Source organism: Phocoena sinus, chromosome 3 (genome assembly GCF_008692025.1).
Source record: "Phocoena sinus isolate mPhoSin1 chromosome 3, mPhoSin1.pri, whole genome shotgun sequence".
NCBI classification, from domain to species: Eukaryota; Metazoa; Chordata; class Mammalia; order Artiodactyla; family Phocoenidae; genus Phocoena; species Phocoena sinus.
Genome location: NC_045765.1, coordinates 84,398,895 through 84,426,324, shown reverse-complemented (window position 1 = coordinate 84,426,324; position 27,430 = coordinate 84,398,895). Strand labels below are relative to the sequence as shown.

General features: G+C 37.5%; 1 protein-coding gene across 1 annotated transcript in view; it reads right to left on the bottom strand.

Moving 5' to 3' along the window:
- The window catches only part of FBXL17 (F-box and leucine rich repeat protein 17), a 480,642-nt gene that overhangs the window by 313,543 nt on the left and 139,669 nt on the right, over positions 1-27,430 (bottom strand). Inside the window, exons 5-6 of the mRNA XM_032627137.1 lie at positions 24,737-24,844; positions 1,082-1,212 (exon numbers count right to left, since the gene is read on the bottom strand). Of these exons, the coding sequence (XP_032483028.1) occupies positions 1,082-1,212; positions 24,737-24,844 (239 nt within the window). The remainder of the gene's footprint in view (positions 1-1,081; positions 1,213-24,736; positions 24,845-27,430) is intronic.

Sequence of the window (27,430 nt, the reverse complement as noted above, 5' to 3'; positions counted from 1 at the left end):
GGCCCGTGAGCCATGGCCGCTGAGCCTGCGCATCCAGAGCCTGTGCTCCACAACGGCAGAGGCCACAGCAGTGAGAGGCCCGCGTACCGCAAAAAAAAAAAAAAAAAAAAAAAAGTCACTAGAATTTACCATACTTGGGGAAAATGTAGTCTACACGATTTTATTGTTAAAAGTATAAAAGGAAATTAAAAGTGAAAGGGGGACGTGTATTGAATTTAAAGCATTATCCCACACAAACTTAATAAACCTCTGCTCTAATTTGTGAAAAATATTTAAATCTAAATAGGTTCTAATTATAGCTGAAATAGTGCTTTCTATTTTGAAAGCAAAATATTTTTAGTGGCCTAACTTTTTTTAAAAATTTATTCTTGAAAAGTTACTGGGCAAGAATCTTATCTCACGCTTATATTTAAGAACCCACCTAAACTAATCAGCAGTAGTAGAGTAGTGCTAACTCTGCAGCTGTTTTCATTACAAAGAAATCTATTTTCAAGGGTTCTTGCATCTTTTTATTTCCTTCATTAAGTATTTCAGATAAAAACTGGTTTATCATTGTTTGTTTTTAAAACTACCCATTTTACACATTTTTACACTACATATTAAACTGTCCATCACATGACTTTCATTTTCAAAACAAATTCTATTTATACAGAAAACAAAATGTCATCCTTGAGAAAGGATCTGAATGCATAATGTTTGAAACAGTTTCTCAGAACCATTTTCCTTGATAAGTGAAAAGTAAAATTAACACATAAGTTGCAAAAATATTAAAGTGACAAATAAACAATATGTCTTGGGTGGGTGACAAAGAGAAAATTCAATAGACTTCTATTATTATAACTGTTCAGGCAAACATTTGAGTCTTAGCACATAAAAACCTTGTTGCAAATATAAGCAATGGATGGGTTAAAAGTATACTTCTAAATGGTTTTCAAAACTTAAACATATCTATTTTAAAAGTCATGGCTTTATCACATTTTCCTTAAAGTAGACATGCCTTATTATAATGATAATCAGTACTTGGTACGTAGAGCACATGTTTCCCTATGGAAAAGTATTTTTAAGATGTTACAATGGTTACCTGTCATTTATGATCCAGTTCAGGCAGAGATTGAGAGAGCTTAGATTTTTGCACCTCTTGACAATTTCCATCACGGTTTCATTATCCAGTTCAGTGATATGACGTAGGTCCAAGCTGGAAAGGTTTCTTAGCTAATAAGATAAATAAAATGAAAGATGAGAAATATAAATACTACATTCATCCTCAAAAACTATAAATATAGTTTATTATAGAGTATCACTGTACAATAGACAACAGTCTAGAATTATTTGATTAAACTAAATGGTTACATAATATTTTAATACTAAATTAGAAATGAGGTCAGAAATCTATGATGAACAAGTGAATGGCAACAAACATTAAAATCAAATAGATTTATTGAGGCATCATAAAAATCAAAAAAGTTAGCAATCTAATAGGTGGGAAAGCTGTTAAATCTCTCACATAATTACCCACAATTTGACAGGCTTATTTTCTTTAACATTGTTCCATTTCAGATATTTATCTTCGTGATTATAATGCCACTTTTGTATAGGTTTTCTCTCTTTTTTTTTTTAAAGATAAAATATGAGTAAGTGGTTAATTCAGAGATATCTTGGTGATATTTTATCAATGTACTCCAAATTGCAGTATTATGGGTTGTATGTTCCACTATGTGAAAAGCAATATAAAACATTGTTTAAGAAGTAAAGATTTTCTCCATGTACCACCTTCCCTATTTGTTCACTTTCTCTACTCCTTTCTTGATGTTTCCTGCCTTCCCCTGATGTTGTCTCCAAGGAAAATTAATAATAATATCATTTACACAAAGATGGTAGGATCTTTTTTTTTTTTGGTAGGATCTTAATTATCCTCTTCAAATAAACTGTATCTCAAATAAGCTATTTTTGCTTAATAACATGCAAAGAATTAATCTGGAAGCATGTGGTAGACCAAATAACACCCCTCCCAAGGATATCTATGCCTTAATATGCTACCTCATATGGCAAAAGAGACTTTGCAGATGTGATTAAAGTTACGGATTTTGAGATGAGGAGACTACCCAGGTTAGGCCCACTAGTCACGTGAGTCCAGCTAAAGTCAGAGAGATGCGAGGGAGGAAGATACAGGGGACATTTGAATTGTGAAAGGGATTCAACCTGCCTTTACTGGCTTTGTGTCTGGAGGAAAAGGGCCAGGAGTCAAGGAATGTGGGCAACTTCTAGAGCTGACAGCCAGTAAGAAAACTGGACTTCAGACCTACAACCTTAGGGAACTGAATTTCCTCAAAAACCTGACGGAGCAAGAAAACATTCTCCTCTCGATCTTCCAGAAAAGAATACAAGGTGGATGATTTTAGTCTGATGAAACCTGTGGTGATCTTCTAATAAACTATGAGATAACAAATTTGTGCTGTTTTAAGCTGCTAAGTGTGCGATAATTTGTTACAGCAATAGAAAGCTAGTACGTGGCCTTTCCAGCACCATCAGGGAGCCCTCCAGGAGATGGCAGTCTTCTCTAGGCCACCCTCAAGTCCTGCTGTAGCGGAAGGAGGTAATTCCTGCATGACGCTGACTTGCAGGCGTAAGAGCAGTGAGTGAGGTGAGCTTCGACCCCAAGAGAAGAGAAGACACTGGTATTGCCGCTGCTGTAGGACAAAAGGGAAAGAAACACTCTAAAGCAGCACCATCCCAGAGAACTTTCTGCAATGATGGAAGTGTTCTCTAATTCTGCTGTTGAATATGGTAACTGCTAGTCACACGTGGCTACTGAGCACTTGAGACGCCACTAGTGTGAGGAAGGACCTGAATTTTTTTTTTTTTTTTTTGTGGTACGCCGGCCTCTCACTGCTGTGGCCTCTCCCGTTGCGGAGCACAGGCCCCGGACGCGCAGGCTCAGCGGCCATGGTTCACAGGCCCAGCCGCTCCGCGGCATGTGGGATCTTCCCGGACCGGGGCACGAACCCCTGTCCCCTGCATCGGCAGGTGGACTCTCAACCACTGCGCCACCAGGGAAGCCCCACCTGAATTTTTTTTACCTTATTTAATGTTGTTTAGTTTGCATTTACTTTTTTTTATCTGTGGCCAGTGGCTACAGTGTTGGACAGAGCAGCTGTGGAGAACTGGGTCTGCCAGGCAGCACGCACACCCTCCTCCCCACCTCAGCTCACAGAAAGGCTTCATGCAGAGTCCCTGCCCCCTGCTCTGATGCATGTTGCAGGGCTACGGAGAGAAACAGGGATGGCTAAGAGGGTGAAATGCAAAAAGGTCCACAACAGTAGGGAACGCTTTCTAGTTGAGACAGCAAGCCTCTGTCACTAAGGCTGAATTCTGAGCCTTCAGCACGAGATTCAGGAAAACCTCTCTGCAATTAGCCTCTCAGGTCAGATGTTCCAAGAAGTCGCCATCCAGTGTGGGACTCAGGACAACACGAGAGAACGGAGGCAGGACCAGGAAAGAAGAAATGGGTTGGACAAAGTTCTTCCTCAAGTTATCATGGACTGAGGCTTTACCAACATCAGAACATTGTTGGTACTTGGCAACCAAAGCATAACGAAAGGGAACAGACTCACCTTTGTTAAACAAACAAAACAAGAAACAAAAACAAACAAAATGACAGACTGCTCTGGCTGTCTCAGCAGCTCCATACAGTTGACCAGTCAGAACCTGGGCTGACTCGCTGCTTCCCCTTCCTCAAGGGTCTCCGAACTCCACTGTCTGAGAGCTATAGCCAACACCACGCCCAGAACCCATAGGTGGGCTGCTTGGGCTCTAGCTTTATACCCCAAACATGGCACCTGATTCCTATCCTTTACCTCTCTACCTACCACAAATAAGGTAGGCTGGTATTAAACAAAACCACAAAAATGTTTTGAAGTACCTAAAGGAACAATAACCAAAAGACTATATGAAATACAAAACAGATAGCAAAATAAGTTTCTAATAATCTTTCAGACATCATTAAAGTCATTTAAAGAATCAAAGGGCTGATGCACGTGCTCCTTGCTATGCTTTCTTCCCTCCCAACTCCTGACGTATCTCCATGTGGTGATGGAAACAGAAATCATCCAGAATAACAGCTAGGCTTGGAGCAAAGTACAAGGTTGTGAGGCCAGTACCCATGTCTTTTATGAAAGAGCAGGAGACACAAGGAGTACAGAGAAGACTGCAATAAAACAGGAGAGACAATGGTAATGCCAAATGGAACAAGTCTCAAAGTCTCGATATTTTGTTAGTTATATTTGTTGTTGTTATTTTTCACAAATGTTGGAAGAGCAATGGTCTGGAAGCAGCCATGGAGAGCAAAGAGGATCCTGCCTCCACTTTCTGACCCTGAGAAACACAGTGAGAAAATGAACAGGTATGGTAGGTAAAATTCTAAAATGACCCCAAGGACCCATGCCCTAACATAATCCCTGACCTTGAGTGTGGGCAGGACCTTATAAGGAAAAGTAAAAGGATTTTGCAGCTATAATTAAGATCCCTGACCAATTAAACACTGAATTAGTCAAAAGACAGTATCCTGGATGGGCCTGGCCTAATCAGTTGAGCTCTGACAGAGGATCTAGAGGTCAGAGAGATTCTCCTGCTGGCCTCGGAGAAGTGAGCAACCACGTTTTGAGAGCGACTGTGAAAGGCCCAGTGAAAAGACCACATGGCTAAGACCCTCAAGAGGCCTCTAGGAGCCGAGAGCAGTCCCTGACTGACGGCTAGAAAGAAAATGCGGACCTCAGTCCTATAACTACAAGGAACTGAATTCCTCCAACAACTACATGAGCTTGTAAGAGGATCTAAACTCTAGAAAGAGATACAACCCCAACTGACACCTTGATTATGACCTCGTGAGACCCTGGAAAAACCAAGTTGCAGCATCTAGACTTCTGACCCATGGATATAGTAAGATGATAAATATATGTGGTTTTAAGATGCTAAGTCTATGGTAATTTGCTGTACAGCAATAGAAAATCAATACAGAAGGGCTATAGGGGACTCTGTATACTTGAAGAGAAGTCAGGTTTCTCTTAAGACAAGGGGGAATATCCTTAGCCACTTTAAACTCTGAGGCTCACTGCCCTTCTTTAGATCGTATGTTCACAAAAGCTTAGAGGGAGATGCTTGCTCCATTCAGCCTTCTCTCTAGGTGTATCTTCAGTGGCCAAGAAAACACTTCCTGGGAAGACGAGCAACTCTGATGTGGTCACTCTTACTAGCTCCACATTGGGGAACTAAATTTCTCAAACCAGTCTTCAATCATGGAAAGATGACTTTAATGGAAATCCATTATGAAAATGTTTGCATAGCTCCTGGCTTTCAATTCATATTCTGAGAACAGTCACATATTTCCTATACATATCTTAATACCACAAGGTAACTGTCTTTTCACTTTCACTAAACTTTTTCACAAGATTTTGCATTGGAGCTAAACTAGTAGCTAAAATGGTTTCACTGGTCACGTTTTCTCATTCTTGATTAAGCAAAGATGAACTTATACATGTCAAGGATCAGAATCACTGTTAAATTTGATATCCCTCTTAATGTTCCCCTCAGTAATGTACCCCGTATTTCTATTTTCTATATAAAAATCACCACTTCTTATGACTATAAATGGAGTATAATCTATAAAAATTTTGAATCACTCTTGTACACCATAAACTACTATAATATTGTCAACTATACCTCAATTAAAAAATCACCATTTTCTAAAGCCACATTATTTTTATAGTTAGCTTTCTTTACAGGGTATTTTTGATCCCAACACCCCCAAAATTTTCATCACTACTGTTCTGGGAACATGTAAAGAATGAAGTAGCCTCTGTGAGTTGCAGGTACTGGGCAGCTTGCTGAGCTCATGTCCTGACAGCAGCCTCATGTCTGTACCACAGCCAAATCAGAAATACACGAAATGGACCCACAGAGCTGCTAGAAAATATTTTGAAGCATGACTATTAAACCTATGAATGTTGTGGATGAATTTTGCTACGTGTAACCATATACATATGTGAACTGTTATGAAATATAGCCATGTTTAATACATATACAGCATCACTTTATTTTCCCAATTATACTGTATTATACTCACTACAAAGATGAAAATCATAAAAATTCTATCCAGCCACATAAATATCTCCTACACATGCATATTCTGGGGTCTACAACAGCTTCTGGCACAAAGTTTCTATGTGAATTATGACTTTATCTCTTAGCTTCCTTCACTGTAAAATATCTCATCACAACACTGTGAATGTACTTAACACCACTGAACTGTACACTTAAAAATGGTTAAAAAGGTAAACTTTTGTTATGTACATTTTACCACAATAAAAAAAAAAATTACTTCCTCGACCAGGACCCAGTGGGAGGATACAATAAAGTTCTGTAGGAAAGAAAACTTTATTTGTGTCAGATCGGTCCCCTCGTATTAGGGAATGTAACTGAGGACCAAAGAGGTTTGAATAACTTATTAAAGTGCTGATAATAGGCAGAGAGTCGATGGCAAATCTAAACTATTTTTCAGACATAGGAAAACCCAAAGATATCTTCTAGAACTAATGGAATAGCAAGAAGTAACAATTCCAGAAACTATCTACATGTGATAAAATTCTAATTCTAGTTCATTGACTCCTGAGCTTTCAGAAATCCTACATCCATGCCCATTCATCAGTTCAAGGTGGGTCAGATGATGACACGGGTTCACTTGTGGCTGATACTGCCCTGTATTTATTGTCCATAAATGGAGCATTCTTTCTCTTCCAATGGAGCAAAGACTCAAACATGAGGAAAAAGGTTTACTTTGGCTCTCACATGCCAGCTTTCTACTGAGATCTTGAAGAGTGTTTTGCCCTCGGATTCAATTAAGGCTCATTTTTCATGAGCTGACAGTCACTGACTACGCTGGTGTCACCTTCCCTATGACCACATTGGCCAGTTCAACTTGAAATATGACAGTATCCAAAGGCAGTTCCAGGAGGTTAATTCCTGGTAACCGGCATCAATATACGACATACGGAGCACCTCTAAGGGGCGTGGCATTTTTATTCAGAACCCCACAAACAGCTCTGTCAAATTCATCACATTCCCTCCCTAGCTATGGGAATTTCATAATAGTGCCCTCCAGCGTTTCATAAAAAGCTACCTAAAATAATCCTTCATAAACAAATAATTACATTTAGGAAACTGACATTTTAATTAAACTTTCTTTCCCTTACAAATTCACTGGTAGTCTTGGGTTACACAAATCACAGAGGATTTGAATAAGCAAAGCCATACCACCAGGATCTTTTAAATGTTTCATTCCAATTTTTAAACAGCTTCATAAGGTATTTTAAAAGAAATTCAAGTCAGAATGTAGAATGCAGGTAATCAACTTTCAGTTTAATACTGCTTTTATTGTGAAAAAATATTACTTATAGCCAATTCAGGTTAAAGGCTAAAATTAGTCAATGATTGTATGGCTGTGGATGTACTTAAGAATAAAATGAGACACTAAAATGTTACCTAGGAAACACAGACTTGGAGGATTATAAAAAGACCTCAAATAGCTTCCAAATTTTGTTAAGACTCTGGAAAAGTAAAAAATGAAACAAAATCCTCAATTGTGCAGGTTGACTAAAGGGGATGAAACAGCATAAGAGGACTCACAGTACCTTGGCAAAGGCAGCAGGGATGTTCCACTGTTTCAGAATAACGAGGATAATTTACGTGAAGCCAGTTGGAGGAGATAATTTTTGAAAAGAATAAAAACTTCTGTATAGTTAAATATGTTCAAATGTCAACTAGTACCCAAATTACTTCTTGCCAGCCCTGTCGATGTTGGCTTCATTGTGACTGAGTTTCAAAGCAATCGGTTGTAATCTTTAGGGAGCAAAGTCAAGGGTTAAGACAGGCTGCTGGGGCTGTAGATCAGCAACACACACTCACCTGCCAATCACCTGTCAGGCTGCCAAGATGGGGATCATGGGAGAGACCAAAAGCACAGGGAGACAGAGGGGTCAGAGAAAGGCATTTATAAGAAAGTGGGGAGAGCCACCTATTAAGGACAGGGAGGGAGATACAAGGAGAAAGGGAGGGGCTATAGTAGGGGTTGTGCATGGCAAGACTAAAAATAATAGTAAAGAAACTGAGACTGCTGGGAATGGAATGGAATGGGGCAGAGAGGGAATTTCTGTCCCTGAGCACAGGAAGGCTTCCGCACCTCGACAGGTTCTGTTATCTACATTTAGAGAAGAACTTGGTTGGACAAAGGAGAGAGCGAGGGGCATCCCTTCTGCTCATCAACTAGGCTGAACCTCAGTTTGGTTAAGGCTGGTACTCGAGTATGGAGAGAGTAATAAAAGCTAGATAAGTCACATTTAGGACATCAGGCAAATCCTTCCCACCACCTCACAGAACTGAGACACTCAGGGTATAACTGAAAGCTTTCAAACAGCCTGAGAGCCTGGCAGAGACAATAAAAATTTCTAATTCTAACCATGAAAATAGGACTTCCAGAGTCTGGAATGCTTATCACATCCACAATAGCTACCACGTTAATTCTCTGGCTCCTTCTTTATGTGTTCCTTCCAACCACTGCCTTGTTAATCACAATGGGATGCTCTCTTTGCTTTATTTCCAAACCCAAGGCCTGGCTGGTTCTGCCATTCTCCTACTGGATCTGACATCTTTCACCATTTTATTCATTCTCTGTTTTGCTTTCTAGGACACTTTACTCACTGCTTCTCTTCAGAGCGATCCCTTCTAACTCCTTCTTGCCACATAACCAGTCAGATAAATATTCCTTAAATAACTCTGATCATATCTCCCACCTTCTCTGAAACCTTCAGGAAAACAAAAACATTTCAACTGCAGAAAGGAATCCCAGAGCTTGCGTATCAAGGCCGTTCACTCTCCATACCTACTATTCCCTGACATCTTAAGTTAAAACAGCTCAAACCTCTTTCTCCAAGTTTTGAGAAGTTATTCTCACTGTGCTCAGAGACCTGTATTCATTATTTAAAACTGAGCTCACTTCCTGATTACTTCAGAGAGAGGAAAAATTAGTGAGTCTTAAAATATAATATACCTGCCTTAACACAAATTACTAACTAGGCAGCCCACAACAGAACTATGCCTTTTAGACAGAAATCGTCAATTGGCAACAGCTGCCAAGGGACCAGGGGAACAAACTTTCCTTCCCGCTACAGCTGCTTGGGAGTCCCCTCTTTGTTTTCTCCATCTACTCACCTTCCCTTCCTCCTCCCCTACCAGCCCTCCCTGCGCTGTGCTGCTCAGGACCAAGCTCTCATTGCAAACATCTGACATCCAATCCTAATGCTTGAGCTGGTCCAAATCTGCATCTCTGGTGCAGTAGTTGTGGTGAACTTTCATTCATTCATTCATACTTATTTAAATGTTCCTGAGCACATGGCTCTAACCTTGGCTGCACATTAGGATATGGGGAAACTTTTAAAAAACACTAATGACCAGGTCCCATCCTTAGAGGTTCTGATTTAATTGGCTTGGGGTAAGGCTAACCATTCCTATTTCTGAAAAAGATACCCAGTTGATCCCAGCCTGGACAAGGAACCACTTCCCTAGTGCAGAACAACTGATATTTAAATCCAGTTACTGAAAGTGTAAAAATAATTTAAAAAGCTCAGCCTCTTCAATCACTCAAAAAAGAACATAGAAAACTATTATTCATATAGTCAGTAACTATTTATTGGGCATCCATTATGTACCAGAAAATATTCCAGCTGCTAAAAATATAGCAGTGAACAAAACAGACAAAAAAATCCCTGTCCATAGGGTACTTATATTTCTAGTTGGAAGGGGGCAGTAGAAACAATAAGTAAACAAATTGTATAGTATGTTAAAAGGTGTTAAGTACTATAGAGAAAAAAATAAAGCAAGGCATGGCAGATGGGAACCAGTGGGGGGAAGAAAGATGGAGTGTAATTTTAAATAAGCAGTCAAGAATGATCTCATTGAAAAGATATATGGGCACAAGTTTGAAGGAGGTGAGGCAGCAAACAAAACCATGCTGATGCCTGGGACAAGAATAAGTGCAAAGGCCCTGAGATGGGAACTGGTCTAGCGTTTTGGAGGATTAGTAAGGAGCCAGAGGTTCTGGAGCCGAGTGAATAGAAGGAAAACTAATTAGAGACATGGCCAAAGAGGGGAGCAAAGAAGGGAAGACTGGGTGAGGCCTTGTAGGCCAAAGTAAGGATTTTAGCTTCTGCTCTAAGGAATCTGGGAATTTGGTGGGTTTTAAGCAGGTATGTGACAGGATCTAAGCTACATTTTTAAATGATTATTCTAGCTTCTGTGTGAGTCTAGCTAGACTAGGGAGCAATGGTAGAAGCAGAGAAGCTGTAATGAATTAAGCTAGTCAAGCAACATCAGTGACCTGGGCCACAGTGACAGCAGCTGAAGGTAGTATAAAGTGATCAGATTCTGGATACATTTGAAATTAGAATCAACAGAATTTTCTGACAAATTAGTTATGGAGCACAAGAGAAAAATAAGAATCAGGGATAATTCCAAGGTTTCTGGTTTGAGCAACTGGAAGGTATTACTGCAATTAACTAAGATGCTTTGGGGACAGGTAGGGAGAGACTTTGGTTTTGAATATACTATATCTGAGATGCCTGTTAGATATCCAAGGAGAGACGTCAAATAAATGTGGGCCTCATCGGCACACCGGTAGCACTTACACTTCTAAATTTAATATATCAAAGTATTAATTATATATAAATGTGCTCAATTCATTGGGTTAGCTAGGTACAATCATACTGGCCTTTCAATTTATAGTGAGTAAAAAAAATGATTAATTAATTGATTAAACTACTTTGTGGGCATACATACCCCGAGTAATAAAAAACAACACATAGTGGACTAGCATGATTCTAAAAAAAAAGCATTAGCAGCAATATTGTCCCAAGCCACCTGGAGCGGTTACAAGGCTGGCTTCACTTCCTGTCAAAGCATAATTCAGCCTTCACACCTCCAGTACACATCCTCTGTAAAACCTCCCAGGATGCCCACCGTCAGATTAAGAGACTCTGCCCTCTGTACACCCACTGATGTTGCTCATTCTCCCACCACGGCCTTAAACACTGCTTTATAATTTAGTCTAATTAAGTGTATGTTTCTCCCACTAGAGTCTAAGGCAAGCTAATGCAGGTCAGTGACCATGTCTTATTCACTTTTGTGTCACCAGTGCTTCACACAGTACTAGGTGCACCAAACGAAATTATTAAATGCTGATTGCTGAATGAGTAAATTTGAAATCAAGAACAAAACATTAACAATAATTTCATGTACCTAGGTTTCTGTAAACCAGGTCTCCATTCTTTCAACTATATCGAACGCAGGATCTGCAGCTCTGAAGCTACATGTTTCTAAAAGTGATATATTTGAACATAAACCTCAGTAATACATAAGCATTAAATAATAAAAAACAACATTCTCACTCTACGCAATTAAAGATCACTTTAGAACAAGAAGCACAATCAGTTCTCTATTTTCATGTTCGTTCTTAAAATGAAGAACATTTAAACAATCTGTAAGTTTTCACAGTTTTGATGTGAGTGGCAGGAATTTTTGAGTAGTTCACCAAAAAAAATTTTTTTTTTTTTTTTTAGATGTTGGGGGTAGGAGTTTATTAATTAATTAATTTATTTTTGCTGTGTTGGGTCTTAGTTTCTGTGCGAGGGCTTTCTCTAGTTGCGGCGAGCAGGGGCCACTCTTCATCGCGGTACGCGGGCCTCTCACTACCGCGGCCTCTCTTGTTGTGGAGCAGAGGCTCCAGACGCACAGGCTCAGTAGTTGTGGCTCACGGGCCCAGCCGCTCCACGGCATGTGGGATCCTCCCAGACCAGGACGCGAACCCGTGTCCCCTGCATTAGCAGGCAGATTCTCAACCACTGCACCACCAGGGAAGCCACCAAAAATTTTAATCACTGTCTTCTGCTGCAGAAATGTGCATATTTGTTAACTGGCTTCCTGTTTTCTTTGTGCAACAAATCAGAATGGATGCTCCGCTCCTCCTCTTCCACTCTGGCAGGCAGCACAGTCTCTAATTGACTTTTTTCTAGGACTTCTTTCTACCAAATCCCTTTCTTTTCTCCATAGAAGATTTTCTCCATAGAGCTCATAACAGACTACAAACAGCACTTAAAGTTAGCAGCACTAAGCAGCCCTGTCACTTTTTTACCTAGCAGGAGCTAAGAAAAAGAATTTCTCCTCAGTTAAAAAATAAAACATTCATACTGTTTGACTTAAATAAGAAAAAAATCAAAGCTTAAATAAATTAAGGATAAATTAAGTCAAATGTGAAGCACGCAAGGAAAGATGACTTTGTCTAATTGGACTGGTTGTATACTTCTCTTTCATTTCCTCATACCAAGTTCACAGATCTGTTTTTTTAAAAAAGACAATTCATGGAATTTTGAACCCATTTCAGTCACCTGAATCCACTTATCACACTTCAATGTGTCAAAAGTTTTGGAAATATATTCCAAATAAATGTTTTACGACCTTATTTTTAAAAGTAGTAAAATAACTGAAATGCCATTAGCCCAAGACAAAAGCTTATCATACCTAAGCCAAGTGACCTGTACATTGACCTCTTGATATTATACTATTAAAGTCAAACAGCCAAATTATTCCATTCTTTATTTCTAAATGTATGAAACTGAAAAACAAAGAAACGACATTAATGATTTTTAATTAAAAATACTCTGGCATATATTGTCATTTTCCGGCATTCAATAAATGTTACAGAAATGATATACCTACTCTCTAAAATGAAGTGCCTTTTATTTCTTTCTTTCTGGTTTAGAATATGCAACTGATTTCTTTCTTTCTGGTTTAGAATATTCACCTTCACATGGAAAATCCCTTGGGCTTACACTCTCATTTCTGAGCCTTAGACTAAAGTCAAAGTTCAGAGTGAAAGAGGCCCCAAACTTAATTTCAGACATTAGTCTTGCTAATCTGTGACCAGGTACTGTTCACAGAGGAACAGCATGAGGCCCCTTCAGTAGGTACCTGCAGCTTCTCTCTGAGGCTTACCCCATAGGTCTGGAGCGCCCTGAGTCATTCAGGAAGAAAACAGCTAACCTAGGCATCCATTAGCTTTCTCTTCTCTCAATCTCCAAGCCATTTTTATGAGAAGAAACATTCCAAAATGTATATGTAACTCTGCCCCCCTACCCTCCCTCCTGAAGTCCCCAAATAAAGCCTCAAATACCCCTTCTAGTTGGTATTAACAATCTAATATTGTTATTAACAATCTAAAATGAATTAACAATTCATTGATATTAATCTAAATATTAATAAGTCTGATATTAACAGTCTAAAAATGAATCAATCAGATCACCCTTACTAGCAAGAAAGAAAAAAATCAGGATGCACGTTTGGGAAAAATACTATTTCTTCCACAATCTTCATTTCTGGCATTATACTTGATACTACGTAAGTGCAACAATCACCTATAATAATAAAAGAATGAACACTTTCCAGGTGAGAAAAATCTTAGAAAACTCAAACTTTTTAAAGAGCATGTAAGGATTCATACTCAAAATCCAAATCAGGAACTCTACAAAACACTGAATCAGGTCCCATTTGTTTTACTTAGTTTTACCTTTGTCCTACAAAAGCAGTTCCAAGAAGCAACAGCATTTGGTTTACAATGTACAAATCATACTCAATGTTAAGAGCTGGAAGTAAATGATCTAAAATTCTAGGTTAATGACTATGCTATAGGCAGTATATCAGATACCAATAAGAAATAGCACTCAGAAAGAAGGTCTTTATGAAGTTTTCCTTGATTTTAAGTAACATAGAACATGAAACTACATTATTATAAAATGCAAATTTTTCAAAAATGAAGTGTAAAAATTATATAACTTTGATTTATATATTAAAGCACTACTTTCTGATACAAAGAACTAATTCTGTTCTCTCAACCAGTTTCTTCCATCTATGAGTTGAAAAGCTTCAACTAACTGAAATGAAAATTTAAATAACAGTATCTAGTATATAGCTAACTTTATCAAAATTTATGATTTACTTTAATATTATGTACTTTGGGGTCACTTATACCTTCTCACATCAACAAAAAGCATGACCAAGATTTTTGAAAATTAAAAAATAAACAGACGTACTGACATGATAGTATGTTACTTGTTGCAGAGCACAGGCTCCCGACGCACAACCTCAGCGGCCATGGCTCACAGGCCCAGCCGCACCACAGGCATGTGGGATCTTCCTGGCCCGGGGCATGAACCCGTGTCCCCTAGCATCGGCAGGCAGACTCTCAACCACCGCGCCACCAGGGAAGCCCAGCATGTTACTTTTTACTTGTCAGTCAAAACCATCCAAGATATAACTTAAATTAACTGGTAACTAATAATCGGTAACTCAAGTAACTAGTTCACAGCAATTAACTTATTTAGTCAAATATTTTTCTTTACATTTGCCTCTGTGAATTGACATTATACATTACAGCACTGAGAAACATTTAAATTTTACTCTTTCTAGGGTCATGTATAAAACCTATTCTTTGGGCTTCCCTGGTGGCGCAGTGGTTGAGAGTTTGCCTGCCGACGCAGGGGACACGGGTGCGTGCCCCGGTCCAGGAAGATCCCACATGCTGCAGAGCGGCTGGGCCCATGAGCCGTGGCCGGTGAGCCTGCGCGTCCGGAGCCTGTGCTCCGCAACGGGAGAGGCCACAACAGTGAGAGGCCCGCGTACCACCAAAAAAACTAAAACAAAAAAAAACCCTATTCTTTTATAATTAAGCACCTAGCCCTCTATCCTATTCTTGAGAATCACCACAGCCTTGTAGCTTCATTATTCCTAATTACCACATAGCTAGCTTCCTCTACCTCTCTAGTTATAGCTTTTCTAGATCCAAGACCAAAGTATGGCTAGAGAGTGTCTAAGGAATCATCAAGTCTAATTTAAATGTTATAGTATGTGCAATTCTCTGCTTTGTGCTTGATCCCCATTGTTACCAGACTTTCTAAGGGGAAATAAATATCAGTTCTATTCTCTTAGATGTGCTCTTGCATAAGAAACCCTGAATGACACAAAAAGGAATAGGTATTAGGATCTAACCAGGAAAACAGAAACCACCATAAGCATTTATCAAATTACACAAAGGGAATTTCATTAAGGAAAGTGGTTATTCTGATGAAGTAGAAGGTGAGAAGACAAACTGGAGAGACTAATGTAACCCACAGATTTAGCAGCAGCAGAAGGCCACAAACACCCTAAGGCTAGGGAGACAGAAAGAAGTCAGTGTTCATGGCCACAGGCCTGGTCTTCCAATACAAGCTGGAGCTGCAGGAGGTCTGTCCAGGGCTGGAACCAAGGAGATGAAGCTGTTGCCAGAAATGTTACCTGAGACAGACAGGGAGGTTGAGAAATACCAGACTGTCTCCCTCCCTATGCCTTCCTGCCTCCCACTAAATGCAGCCTGCAGGGGGAAGCCTCCTATGATATATAAGAGCATGCTTAGAGAGAAGAAAGGATGTGAGGGCTAACAGACCTAGGACCAGCACAAAGCAAAAGGAAAGAAAGGGGAAGGGGGAGCCAGATTCCAAAATGAAAAGAAGTAGTCAATCTAATGAGAGTTCATTATCACAACCCAGAAAAAGGAAGAACTGCCTGAGCATTCCCCACACCTTGTCTGAGAAACCCAGGGTGCTAATAAACTTTTTCTCCTTTGAGCTAGATGAAAGCTGTAAAAGTATCCTGAGCTGCTTTCTGCTTTCTCAGGCACAGGGGTATTGCTTCATTTTTAAAGATCAAAAATTGATAGCCAATTGCATGTTGAAAAGTACCTCTGGTCAAACATAATAACCAAGCATTTCCACTAATGAATATAACAGAGAAAGTTCCAGTGGGCACCTTTTTTCTTGGAAAAAAATGTTGATGGCCAATCATCCCACTGGGATACAATCAATTGAAAGGAAGTCTACTGTAGGGGAAGCAGCTATGTTCCTGACGGTTTTGTAAGTACACTGTGATCAACAGCTTTTGTGTGAATACCTGTGATACCTCTGGGCTGGAGAGCAAACATACGAGGAGTTCAACTGCCTTTAGTCAGTAGACGCTATTGGACTCTATTATTGGGCCAGTGTGCCAGGAGAAGAGGGAGCTCACAACCAAACTCTATTCCAAAAATTATTATGGAAAATAATGAGTAATATTATGTAGACCCAAATTCTGGTTAAATACTGAGGTTCCAAGATAAAATTTTAGAACACACCTCTGCTGTTACATAGATAACTTTTGACTAATAGAGAGTTACCATGGAAATGAATTCCCTGTTTTCAAAGAATGTGACTCCAATAATGATGCAACATAATTTTTCTTCCCCTCAGTATTCAGGAGCCCCTTAGGCCATCGTTATAAACACTGCACAATGTTAAACAAAATTGTAAAGAAAAATCTGATAATTTGGATTCTCTATGGTTAATGATTGGCACAGTGTGGGCATGTACTGTGTTTGTGTATAAGTGAATATATAATATGTACATACGCAAGCATTTCCCTGTGGCTAACAGGACCTGCCCAGGGGCAGTGAAAATAGTGTTTAAATAAGACAGTTGAAAGTTGATAATAAAACACCATTAAATATTTTATAAATGTTCAAAACTATTAAGTGAATATAACTGTCAATGTTTTAATCAATTGAATATGTTTTCAAATTAATTGGACTCTAACTCTGTAATTCTCAGTAAATGTTTATTTTAAATTAATAAATGATAACTGAATCACTTTGCTGTACACCTGAAACAAACACATTGTAAATTAACTTTACTTTAATAAAAAAATTAATTAATAAATGAGATCTGCTTACTTTCTTTCCCTCAGTAGTGTATCTCCTCATTAAGTTTCATTATAACGTATTCTCATTAAGCCCCATATCTGGTTTCTCTAATTCAGGTAGTCTATTCTGTCAATTTAGAGATGTGACCCCATCCGTGCCTGATATAACTATGCATTTATGTATAAACCACAAGATTGAATGAAGCAGATTCACACTGATCCTTAAATAAAATTTCTGTTACAACACAGTGTGAATGAATCTGAAAGCCAAAAAGAGCTTGAAAGCAGTGTCTCCTAATATCTTTCTTGGATAAAGACTGACCTCAAGTGTTAGAGACCAGATAAATAAAGTTGAAATCCTTTTTTACAAGAATACTGGCAACGAAAACCATAATTTATGAACAAGTGTGTGATAAAAATTCAAGGAGTGAACTGAGGATAACATAAGCAAAGTAAAATAATATTTAAAGTATAAAGCCAAGATCCAGGAAAAGCCCTTTCAAAAAAGATAGCCAGCTTTCCTCATTTTGTATTTATATATTTACAGTAGAGCCTGAAGCAACCATTTTATCAAAGGATAGATGCAACAAAGAAATTCATTTGTTCATTTTACTTTGTTAGGACTTTCACAAACTGAGTCATTTGAAAGATGAATTCATTTATTTTACTAGTGTCACACTGATACATCTTGCTGCTGTAGTTGCAGAAATGAAAATGCAGCACAAATATACATTACAACTAGAGTAGGAGTAATAGAGTTGTAAAATATAAAAAGAGTAGCCTCACTGAATAGATATTACTGACTTAACAGAATGAAAAAAAAATGTGATAAATTGCCACAGCTTACGTAGACACTGCCTATACTAATTTAGAAAAATAAAAATCAAAGTCACTAATTTGTGCAATAACAATAAGGTACAACATACCTCACACTGGTCAGAATGGCCATCGTTAAGAAGTCTACAAAGAACAAATGTTGGAGAGGGTGTGGAGAAAAGGGGACCCTCCTACACTGTTGGTAGGAATGTAAATTAGTACAACCACTATGGAGAACAGTATAGAGGTTCCTTAAAAAACTAAAAGTAGAGGTGCCATATGATCCAGCAATCCCACTCTTGGGCATATATCTGGACAAAAATGTAATTCAAAAAGATACATGCATCCCTATGTTCATAGCAGCACTATTCACAATAGCCAAGACTTGGAAACAACCTAAATGTCCAACAACAGATGAATGGATAAAGAAGATGTGGTAATATAGATACAATGGAATATTACTCAGCCATAAAAAAGAATGAAATAATGCCATTTGCAGCAACATGGATGGACCTAGAGATTATCATACTAAGTAAGTCAGAAAGAGAAGGATAAATACCATATGATATCACATAGATGGAATCTAAAATATGACACAAATGAACTTCTATGAAACAGAAACAGAATCACAGACATAGAGAAGAGACTTGTGGTTGCCAAGGGGGAGGTGGGGTGGGGAAGGGCAGGATTGGGAGTTTGGGGTTCGCAGATGCAAACTATTATACATAGAATGGATCAACAACAAGGTCCTACTGTATAGCACACAGAACTATATTCAATATTGTTATAAACCATAATGGAAACGAATATTTACAAAAAAGAATGTATATATATATGTAAAACTGAATCACTTTGCTGTTCAGCAGAAATTAATGCAACAATGTAAATCCCCTATATTTCTATAAAAAAATGAAAAAATAAGGTACAAAAGTGTATTCCTCTGATTCAGTATATTGCTATGGTAGGAATTTTTTTAATGATTTTATTTTAAATATTATTTTAGTTGTTCAGTGTATTAAAGGGGAAAAAACAAAACCAAACCATGAAGAGCAGACAAACAGTTTTTAATCTTAACATTCAGCCTTGGCACTCAGGTAGAAAGAAGGGTCATAAAGTTTTTAACTAAGATTTATTTTCATGAAAATTATTTTTCATTCTTATTTTAATAAAAGAATATGAATGGATTAGGACTAAAGAGTTATAAGAAGCTTTTATACATAATGATGAATATTTTTCTAATTAACTTATTTATTTATATATATTATTTTTCAAATGCTGCTTTAGTATGTGCCAAGCACTCTTCCTCTAAAACCCGAGAGATAGGTAGATGTTATTAATATCCTCATTTTACAGATGAGAAAACTGAGGCTAAGAGATTAGGTGATTTGCCCTACGTCATACCATAGCAGTCATCCTATTAGCTTTGATGACAGCAGTAAGCAGTTTGCTCTCCGTTGTGAACTTCAAAGAAAAAATCTATTAATGGATCACACTAGGCCTAGAGAATCAGCGCCTAAATTCCCAACACTTGATTTTTGGCTCAACTCTTAACTCCCGGAAAGCTAAAAAGAACCAAAAGCACAGTCATCCTACAAATACCTCTTCAGAGTCCTCACTGGTCATACTCACTAGGGAATATTTCAGAGCTGAATGAACTTAAGAACACACACTTGCCACATCTTAAAATATCACTCAAGCACCTATAATTAATCAGAAACAAATGAAATGATAATCTACAACTTAACAGCTAAAACAACTCTAAAGTAGCAAAATAATATGTTCTGCCTTTAGAATAAGACATTCTAAACTGATCTGTTGTTTGGAAATTTGAAAGACAAGAAAGTTCATCTTTCATTTCTAGTCTCTGAATAAACATGAAAAGGAAGATGAAAATTGAGTTAGCTGCATGAATGAACATTCTTTTACTTACTTATGTTAAATTGAGTGAAAAAAATCAATTTTGTTTTTCTTCAGAAAATATTTCATATTTTCAGCCATAAGCACTTTTAAAATATGTGTTTTTTAAAAAGTTCTTTAATATGATATGGTCCAAGAAAATATCTGAACTTTGGGCGTTTTTTTAGCTGTTACCTTCAAAAAAAAAACCCTCTATTTAAAAACAAAAACAAACATACCCATATCTGACACATCCTAAGAATTCAGTTCATGTTTATAAACTGAAAAACTGAAGCAACAATAAGATCTAAGGTATCATCAGAATTAATATCATTAATTAAGATATTATCAGAATTATATCATTAATTAATAAACACAACTTTTAAATTTATCAACAATCTTAAGTTATGACAAATATAAATTTTTATATAGCATATAATGAAAATGAACATTTTGTCAAAAATTCTTCACCATCGTCCTTAATAGTCATATAAAATAGCATCTTCCTGACTACTGGTAGAAATCATTTGAACTGATCTAAGTCAATTCACAATGGATCTGTGGCATTAAACTCATGAACCCACAGCATTTCTGAGGTTTGCACTCCAACTATACGTAAAAATAATGTGTCACTTTGACATTTCAGATTCCATTGGCTTATCTGTTCAACTGATTTTAAATTAATATTATATATTAATGTATATGATTATTAATTATTATCCTGAGCATTTTCCATGGTATTATGCATTCTCAAAAAGCATGCTATTGAATAATATGATTTTATCATGTTATATTAATAGCAACATTTTTAACTTTTTAACCCCTTAAAAGCTTTTTTATTATTATGGAAATTTTCAAATATAAGTAATGAGAATGATATAATGAACCGCCATGTCCTATAGCTCAGCTCAATTATCTATATTTTGCCATTTTTGTCTCCTTTAGTGGCCTATCCACTTTTTTTTCTTTTTATCCCTTTGTAATATTTTAATGCAAATCCCTAACATTGTGTCACTTCACTAGTAAATACTCAAGTATGTATCTCTTACTGATAAAGCTTTTAAAATATATCAGATATTTGGTAGAATTCACCAATGAAGCAATCTAGGCACAGAGTGTCATTGGAGGGAAGGGTTTTAACAACAGACGTAATTTCTTTAAGAGATATAGAGGTATTCAAGTAATCTATTTCTTCTTCAGTGAGCTTTGGAAGTTTGCATCTTTCAAATAAATTTTCCATTTCATCTAACTTGTTGAATTTAGAGGCAGAAAGATGTCCATAATATTCGCTTGTTATCCTTTTAATATCTGGAGAATCTGTAGCTATGTTACTCCTCTGAGTCATGGTATTGGCAATTTCTCTCTCTCTTTTAAGTAGTCTCAATAGAGATTTATCGAGTTTATCAAAGAACCAACCTTTAATTTCGTTAATTTTCTCTTTTTTTGTTTTCCATTTCATTGATATCCACTTTGATCTTTATAATTTCCTTTCCTCTGCTTACTTTGAGTTTAATTTGCTTTTCTTTTTTCAAGTTTCATAAGGCAGACGCTAAGGTCGTTGATTAGAGACCTTTTTTTTTTATACAGGTGTTTGGTGGTATTTAAAGTAAATACTTCAGTAGCATCACTAAATCTGATGTGTTGTGTTTTCATTCTCATTCAGTTCAAAATACTTTCTAATTTCTCTTTTGATTTCTTCTTTACTCATGGGTTATTTAGGACTGGATGAGCAAGGAAGGGAGAGCATACTCCAATCTCTGGGGTTTTCTATGCAAGTTCTCTCCACTCTGGTACTCTGTCCTCTGAATTCTGGCTATCCTGGTCTCCCTGGACTTTCGGTTCTGTCTCAACTCAGATAGTCTGCTGAGTTTTGCCTATGTTATCCCTCTCTGTGCTACAAGCTGGAAACTCTTCCAACATATTAGACGAAGGCAAGCATAGGGCTTCTCTTGTTTGTTTCTTAGATCTCAGGGATCACTGTCCTTGGTTGTCTGATATCCAGTGTCTTGAAGACCATTGTTTCATATATTTTGTCAGTTTTTCTAGGTTGTTTCAGGGAAGAGAGTAAATCTGGTCCCCACTACTCCATCTTAACTGGAAGAAGAAATCCAGTTCTGTTTTGTTTTTTTTATAGATCATTGTAAACTCATGACTTTTATACATTTGTTTTAATCCATTTCAGCCATTTTCCTTTTTGATGCTCAACGCATCCCAGCTTAGGCCAGTGAGAGGCACTTCATGTTGGCTTTTGGGTCCTTTGACATGTTCCTATTAGTCCTTAATGTGGCAAATGATATTTAGGCACTACAGTTTAGTCACTAGGGGTTAACTATACATTTGCATTTGCTGAACTTGTTTTTGAAAAGTGGGAAAGAGAGCAAAAGTACAAGATAGAAATATTTTACATTTATAAATAGGTACATGGCAGTGAAAAGAACACACCTGTGTTGGAGGAAGCTCAATTCTGCCCGATACAAGTCATTAACATTCTCAACTGTTAGAGACCTCAAAAGTTCTTATCATTGCTTCTAAACCCGCTCTGGTAAAGCTGACTTTATCTTCTCAACCTGTGGGCATTCAGTCTTGGCTACTTCTGGACTCTCATTTACATAGTCACAGCAGCTTAGAAGGAAGGCCCCTTACTTCAATATTGCTTGATATTAGCAGAATCTATCTGAAGACTAAAGGTGTGTCATCAATAAATAGAGTCCAGCCAAGACGGAGAGCATCAAAGTAAAATTAAGTCCACGAGACCACAGTAATAGAATATCAATATTCTTCCATTTATTCCCAATCTTCTGTCTTCTTGCCCTTGATTTAACAATCTAAGATGTCACAAATCCCCAATTTTCCCTTCTAACTTACTAAAGACTTGACATTCCTTAGTTTCAGTGACAGCCACTCACAGTCCCATCCAGGCCAATGACTCAAATTCAGAGATTTGTCTGGCTGTAAGAAATTCCAGAGATAGATCACCTAATACAGGCACATCTCTTCATAGGAGGAAACTAAGGCACAGGGATTTTATGGCACCTGCTTCTAGTAGCAAACTTAGAGCCAGAGACTTAGTAAAGTAATAACTTGGAGAGGTTTTCTAAATCATATAAAATTAAATGTATTTATACCAGTAACTCTCAACACTCTGTATCTCATATCTCCCTAATCATTTACCTAAGAATTACATACCACGTTGATAATAAATTATTTAGAGCTATATACCATGATTATAATAAGGGTAACACAACTTTCTAGGAACATTTATATATTTACAGACATTTTGTGAATGTAAATTATACTTTGTATAATGTCTTACTAGAAAAACACTGTCAGAATGCAAATATTTTAACAAAAAAGCTGTTATTTTATTAAAGCTTGAGTTCTACCCTTGGTTTTCAAGAGATAAGATAACCAAAATAGCTTCGCAAAAGTTATGCATGCTTAAAATGCTATCTTGCCTTTACCCGAATCCATGAAACTAAGCAATATTATGCTACAAACCAGTCTTCTCATCAAAACAAATACTGTGCTGAGCAAGAAAGATGCTCCTAAAATGCTGTGGACCAGCTTTGATATGAATCCAGTAGATTCTGACTGCTAACAGGCCAAAACACCAATCCTGGTATATAATCTTCACAATAATCTTCTCAGCAAATTAAGCCTTCCAAAGCTGACATTTGCTATCGCTACTATTTTGTCAAAGAAAATAATTCTGATCTTTTAAGTACCAGTGTACAATAATTTTTGGCCATCTCAAAATGCTCAGGGAAGCACTTACTGATCTAATAAGTCTTGTTTTGTCTTTAATGAGTACAATTTCAAGTGATCGTAAAAAGCCCACATACGGTCATTATAACCCTTGTTGTGCACAAGCTGTTCATCCAAAGGCATTTCTACTCTACACCATAAGCAGCATTAGATGTGACGAGAAAAATATTCATCTACCAAAATGTTCAGGCCAAGGTTATAGAAAATGAATAAAAAATTATGGTTACATATGGTCTTGGTTACACTGAGATGTTTTGATAGAGCAATAAGAGAGAATAACGTGCCTGTCCTCTCTGCTGGCTTTAGGTTCTGATCCTCAAAATATAATTAAAGCTGATCAGTCATTTAAGACACAGAACAACCACAGGCTCTGTTTCAGATACACTAGACTAGAACAGTGATTTGATTTTTTTTTCCAAAGTTTGCTCTGATTTTCCAGCAATTTAGATATTGTAGCACCTATTTTAATAATAGTAGCTAAAGTTTACTTAGCACTTACTGTGGTTTTGATACTGAGGCAAGCATCTTGCATATATTACTTCAATTAATTCCCTGAAAAATAATTTGCTCACTTAGGTAATAAATGGCAGAGCCAAGATTCAAACAGGAGCTGACAACAGAGCCCAGACTCCTATCCACTGGGCCTTATTGCCATTGTTCTAGGTAACTCGTAAACATTTGCTCTTTTCCTAAGAAGAAAGAGAAACATTATATCCCGCTAAGCTGTAAGCTTGAAGAGACCTGACAAATTTCAGATAATACACAAGTAAATTTTATAGTAACCAGTTTTCTAAAGCATGTATATAAGAATTAGCTCCTAATTATTTTAGAACTCTGAAAAACAGCAGAGATGACACATTGAAAGGGAGAGATTACAAAGGAACTGGTATTTTCATTATTGCTAAAATATGAGATTTCATATATTTGGTATATAAGTAAACTCTCTGAACTATAAAGTTAATTTTTGACATACATTTGCTTCTCTTTTCACGTTACATACTCAGCTTAATCATATGCACTGACCATATTCACTTCTTAAAAGCCAAATGCTCAGAAGATCTAATGATATGTGACCAGTGAACACTTTCATCAAAATATCTTCTAACACAATACATTAACATCTCAATATGTTTTGTCATATATATCAGTTTCTTTAATGTATATATTTCATAGTCATTAGCAAATGAAAAAGCAAAAAAGTTTCTTATTTAAATGAATGTACCATTTCAGAAAGGATAGATTTTGTATTGTTGCCTGAAAGTGATTTTAATTTTACCAAACACTACTTACACTTCTATAATGGTTCTGAGTAGTCCTCATTCAAGTACGTATAACATTGCTAGGGCACTGATATGAATGATACTCGGAAAAACTAAGGAGACGTAGCCACGGTTCCTACCTTGGTTAGATGAATGACTCCTTTAGAAGTAACTGAACAACCCATGAAGCCAACGTACTGAAGTTCAGGACAGTGCTCAGCAAATGCTTTCACCGATTGATCTGTCACCTAGGGAAGAGACATGAAGAAAGTCAAGGTGGCATTACAGTGAGTGGATTTAAGGATTTGGCTACTGCAAATTCCCTCTGCCTTACCTTGCATCATTAATATTTTCCTTTCCAATGGATCATCTGAATCCATATACAGACACGCTGCAATATGTCCTGTGGTTTTTTTTTTTTAAATCCTCCCTCAACCCCATATCCCTTTCTATCACCCCATGTTTGTTTACTTCTTCACAGAAAATGTCCCAGAGATGTCAACACTATCTACCTCCACTTCTTCGCATCTCTCTCAATAGATATGTACATATTTTATTGACATACACTTCACAAACTACAAAATTCACCCCTTCAAAAGGAACAGTTCACGTGGTTTTTAGCATATTCACAAGTTGTACAACCATCACCAATATCTAATTCCAGAACATGTTCCTTACCCCAAGAAGAAACACCATGCCCATTAGCAGTCACTCCCCTATTCCAACTCCAGCCTCCAGCCCCTGGCAACTTTCTGTCACTATGAATTTGCCTAGTCTGGACATCTTTTATAACTGAAATTGTACAATTGCTTCCTAAAGTGCAACAATGGTCTCTTTATAAGGTTTCTCCCTACAAGTGTTTCTTCCAAGAAATCTGGTTTTGTCCCTTACTGCTTCAAATTCCTCAGATTTGGATGGTGTGATGGTTAATTTTATGTGTCACCTTGACTACACCACGAGGCACCCAGATATTTGATTAAACATTATTCTGGGTATGTCTGAGGGTGTTTCTGGATGAGATTAACATTTAAAACAGTAGACTGTGTAAAGCAGATTGCTCTCCCCAAGGTGACCACTCAACCTTAGTCACATCCAATCCGTTGAAGGTCTGAATGGAACAAAAAGGTTGAGTGAAGGAAAATTTGCTCTCTCTCTCTCTCTCTCTTTCTCTCTCTCTGCCTTGTCTTCAAGTTGAGACACCAGTTTCCTACCTTTAGACTCAAACTTGGACTGGAACTTATATCATCGGCTCTCCTGGTTCCTATGCATTCACACTCAGACTAGAAGCACACCATCAGCTTTCCTTGGTCTCCAGATTGCCGATTTGGGGACTTCTCAGCCTCCATAGTTACATGAGCCAATTCCTTACAATAATCTCTTTTACAAACACACACACACACACACACACACACACACACCTCATACTAATTCCTGATTCTCTGAAGAACCTTACCTAATGTTATACATATTAGAATCCCCTGAGGAGTTTAGTAAAATCTCAGAGCCAAAAGGGGTGTGGCCCAAGGATCTGTATTTTTAACAAGCCCCTAAGAGACTCTTAGGGATGTGAAAACTTGAGGCCCCAGAGCTGCAAAGAAGTTACACTGACAGCTTTTGGCATTTCTACATGGCCCTGCTTTAAACAAAGGGCAGATTGAAATTCCTTTTTTGTCTCCCTCAACCTCCAAAAACTTTCCATGTATAAAATTATCTTCTTATAATTGTGCTAACATTTTCTTCACTGTTCCACAAAGTTGTAGCTTATTAAAGAAGGTCCAAATATTCTCTATCATAGGCTTAATTTCAGATTCACTTTCTTCACAGTCAAGATGAAATCAACAAGTTAAACATCACTGTTAGTTTTTCAAATAGCAGTGACTTGCATCTCCTTTGCATTAAATTTAATATGGGTGACTCTTACTTTGTATCTTCCTTATCTATTCTGAATAGATATTGGAAAATAAACGTATGTGGGTAGCATTAATTCTGAAACAACCCAAGAATATTTTCCTAAAATAATGAAACCAACAGCATCCATGGTACGTCTGATAAAAGATTAATTCTGCCCTCAAAAGTAAAGTATGCTTCAGCAGATTAAGAGTAAGGGTGCCATTGATAAATTAAAAATGGGCCTTCCTGACACTCAGCTTTCTAAAAACATTATGTTAACAAAGAATACTTAAGGCACTAAAACTGCCTGAAGCTTTAGTGAAAACAAACTTCTATTAAAAAGTGGGGTGGGCGGGGAAGATGAGAGAGAACAAAGGTTAAATAACTATGGCCATTTGGTTAAATAACCCTGCCTAATCTCACTCTAACATCAGGCCTCTCCTAGGTCCACCTTCAAAAGGGGGAAGAGGAATTCAGATAAGGATTAAGGACACAAGAAAGCTCAAGTCCAAGGGGTTAGAGCTTTCAGAGAGAAGAAAAAAAGGTATTAAAATGTGCTTGGTGGGTCTTTCTCTTTCAGCTCAAGGAATCAGAATAAGAGAGCTCGGAGGAGCCTCCAGCATCAACAGAGTCCTATAAGCCAAACAAGACCAGAGTAAGTCCTTGGAGTATAGAAACACTCTTAGTAGGCTTAGATGTGTTTTAGGAGACTTAATAAAAGGCCTTAAACTTAAACAGTTGTGCAACCAACACCAGGATCCAGTTGTAGAACACTTGCATCGCACCACCCCCAAAATTCCCTTTATCCCTTATGCCCATATGTTCAATCACAGCTCCCACCGCTAGACAACCATGCTTTACACATCCATACCTGCCTTTTCTAGAAACTTCATATAGAGTTCTATCATAAGTAGTCTTTTGTATCTAGCTTCTTTCACTAGTGT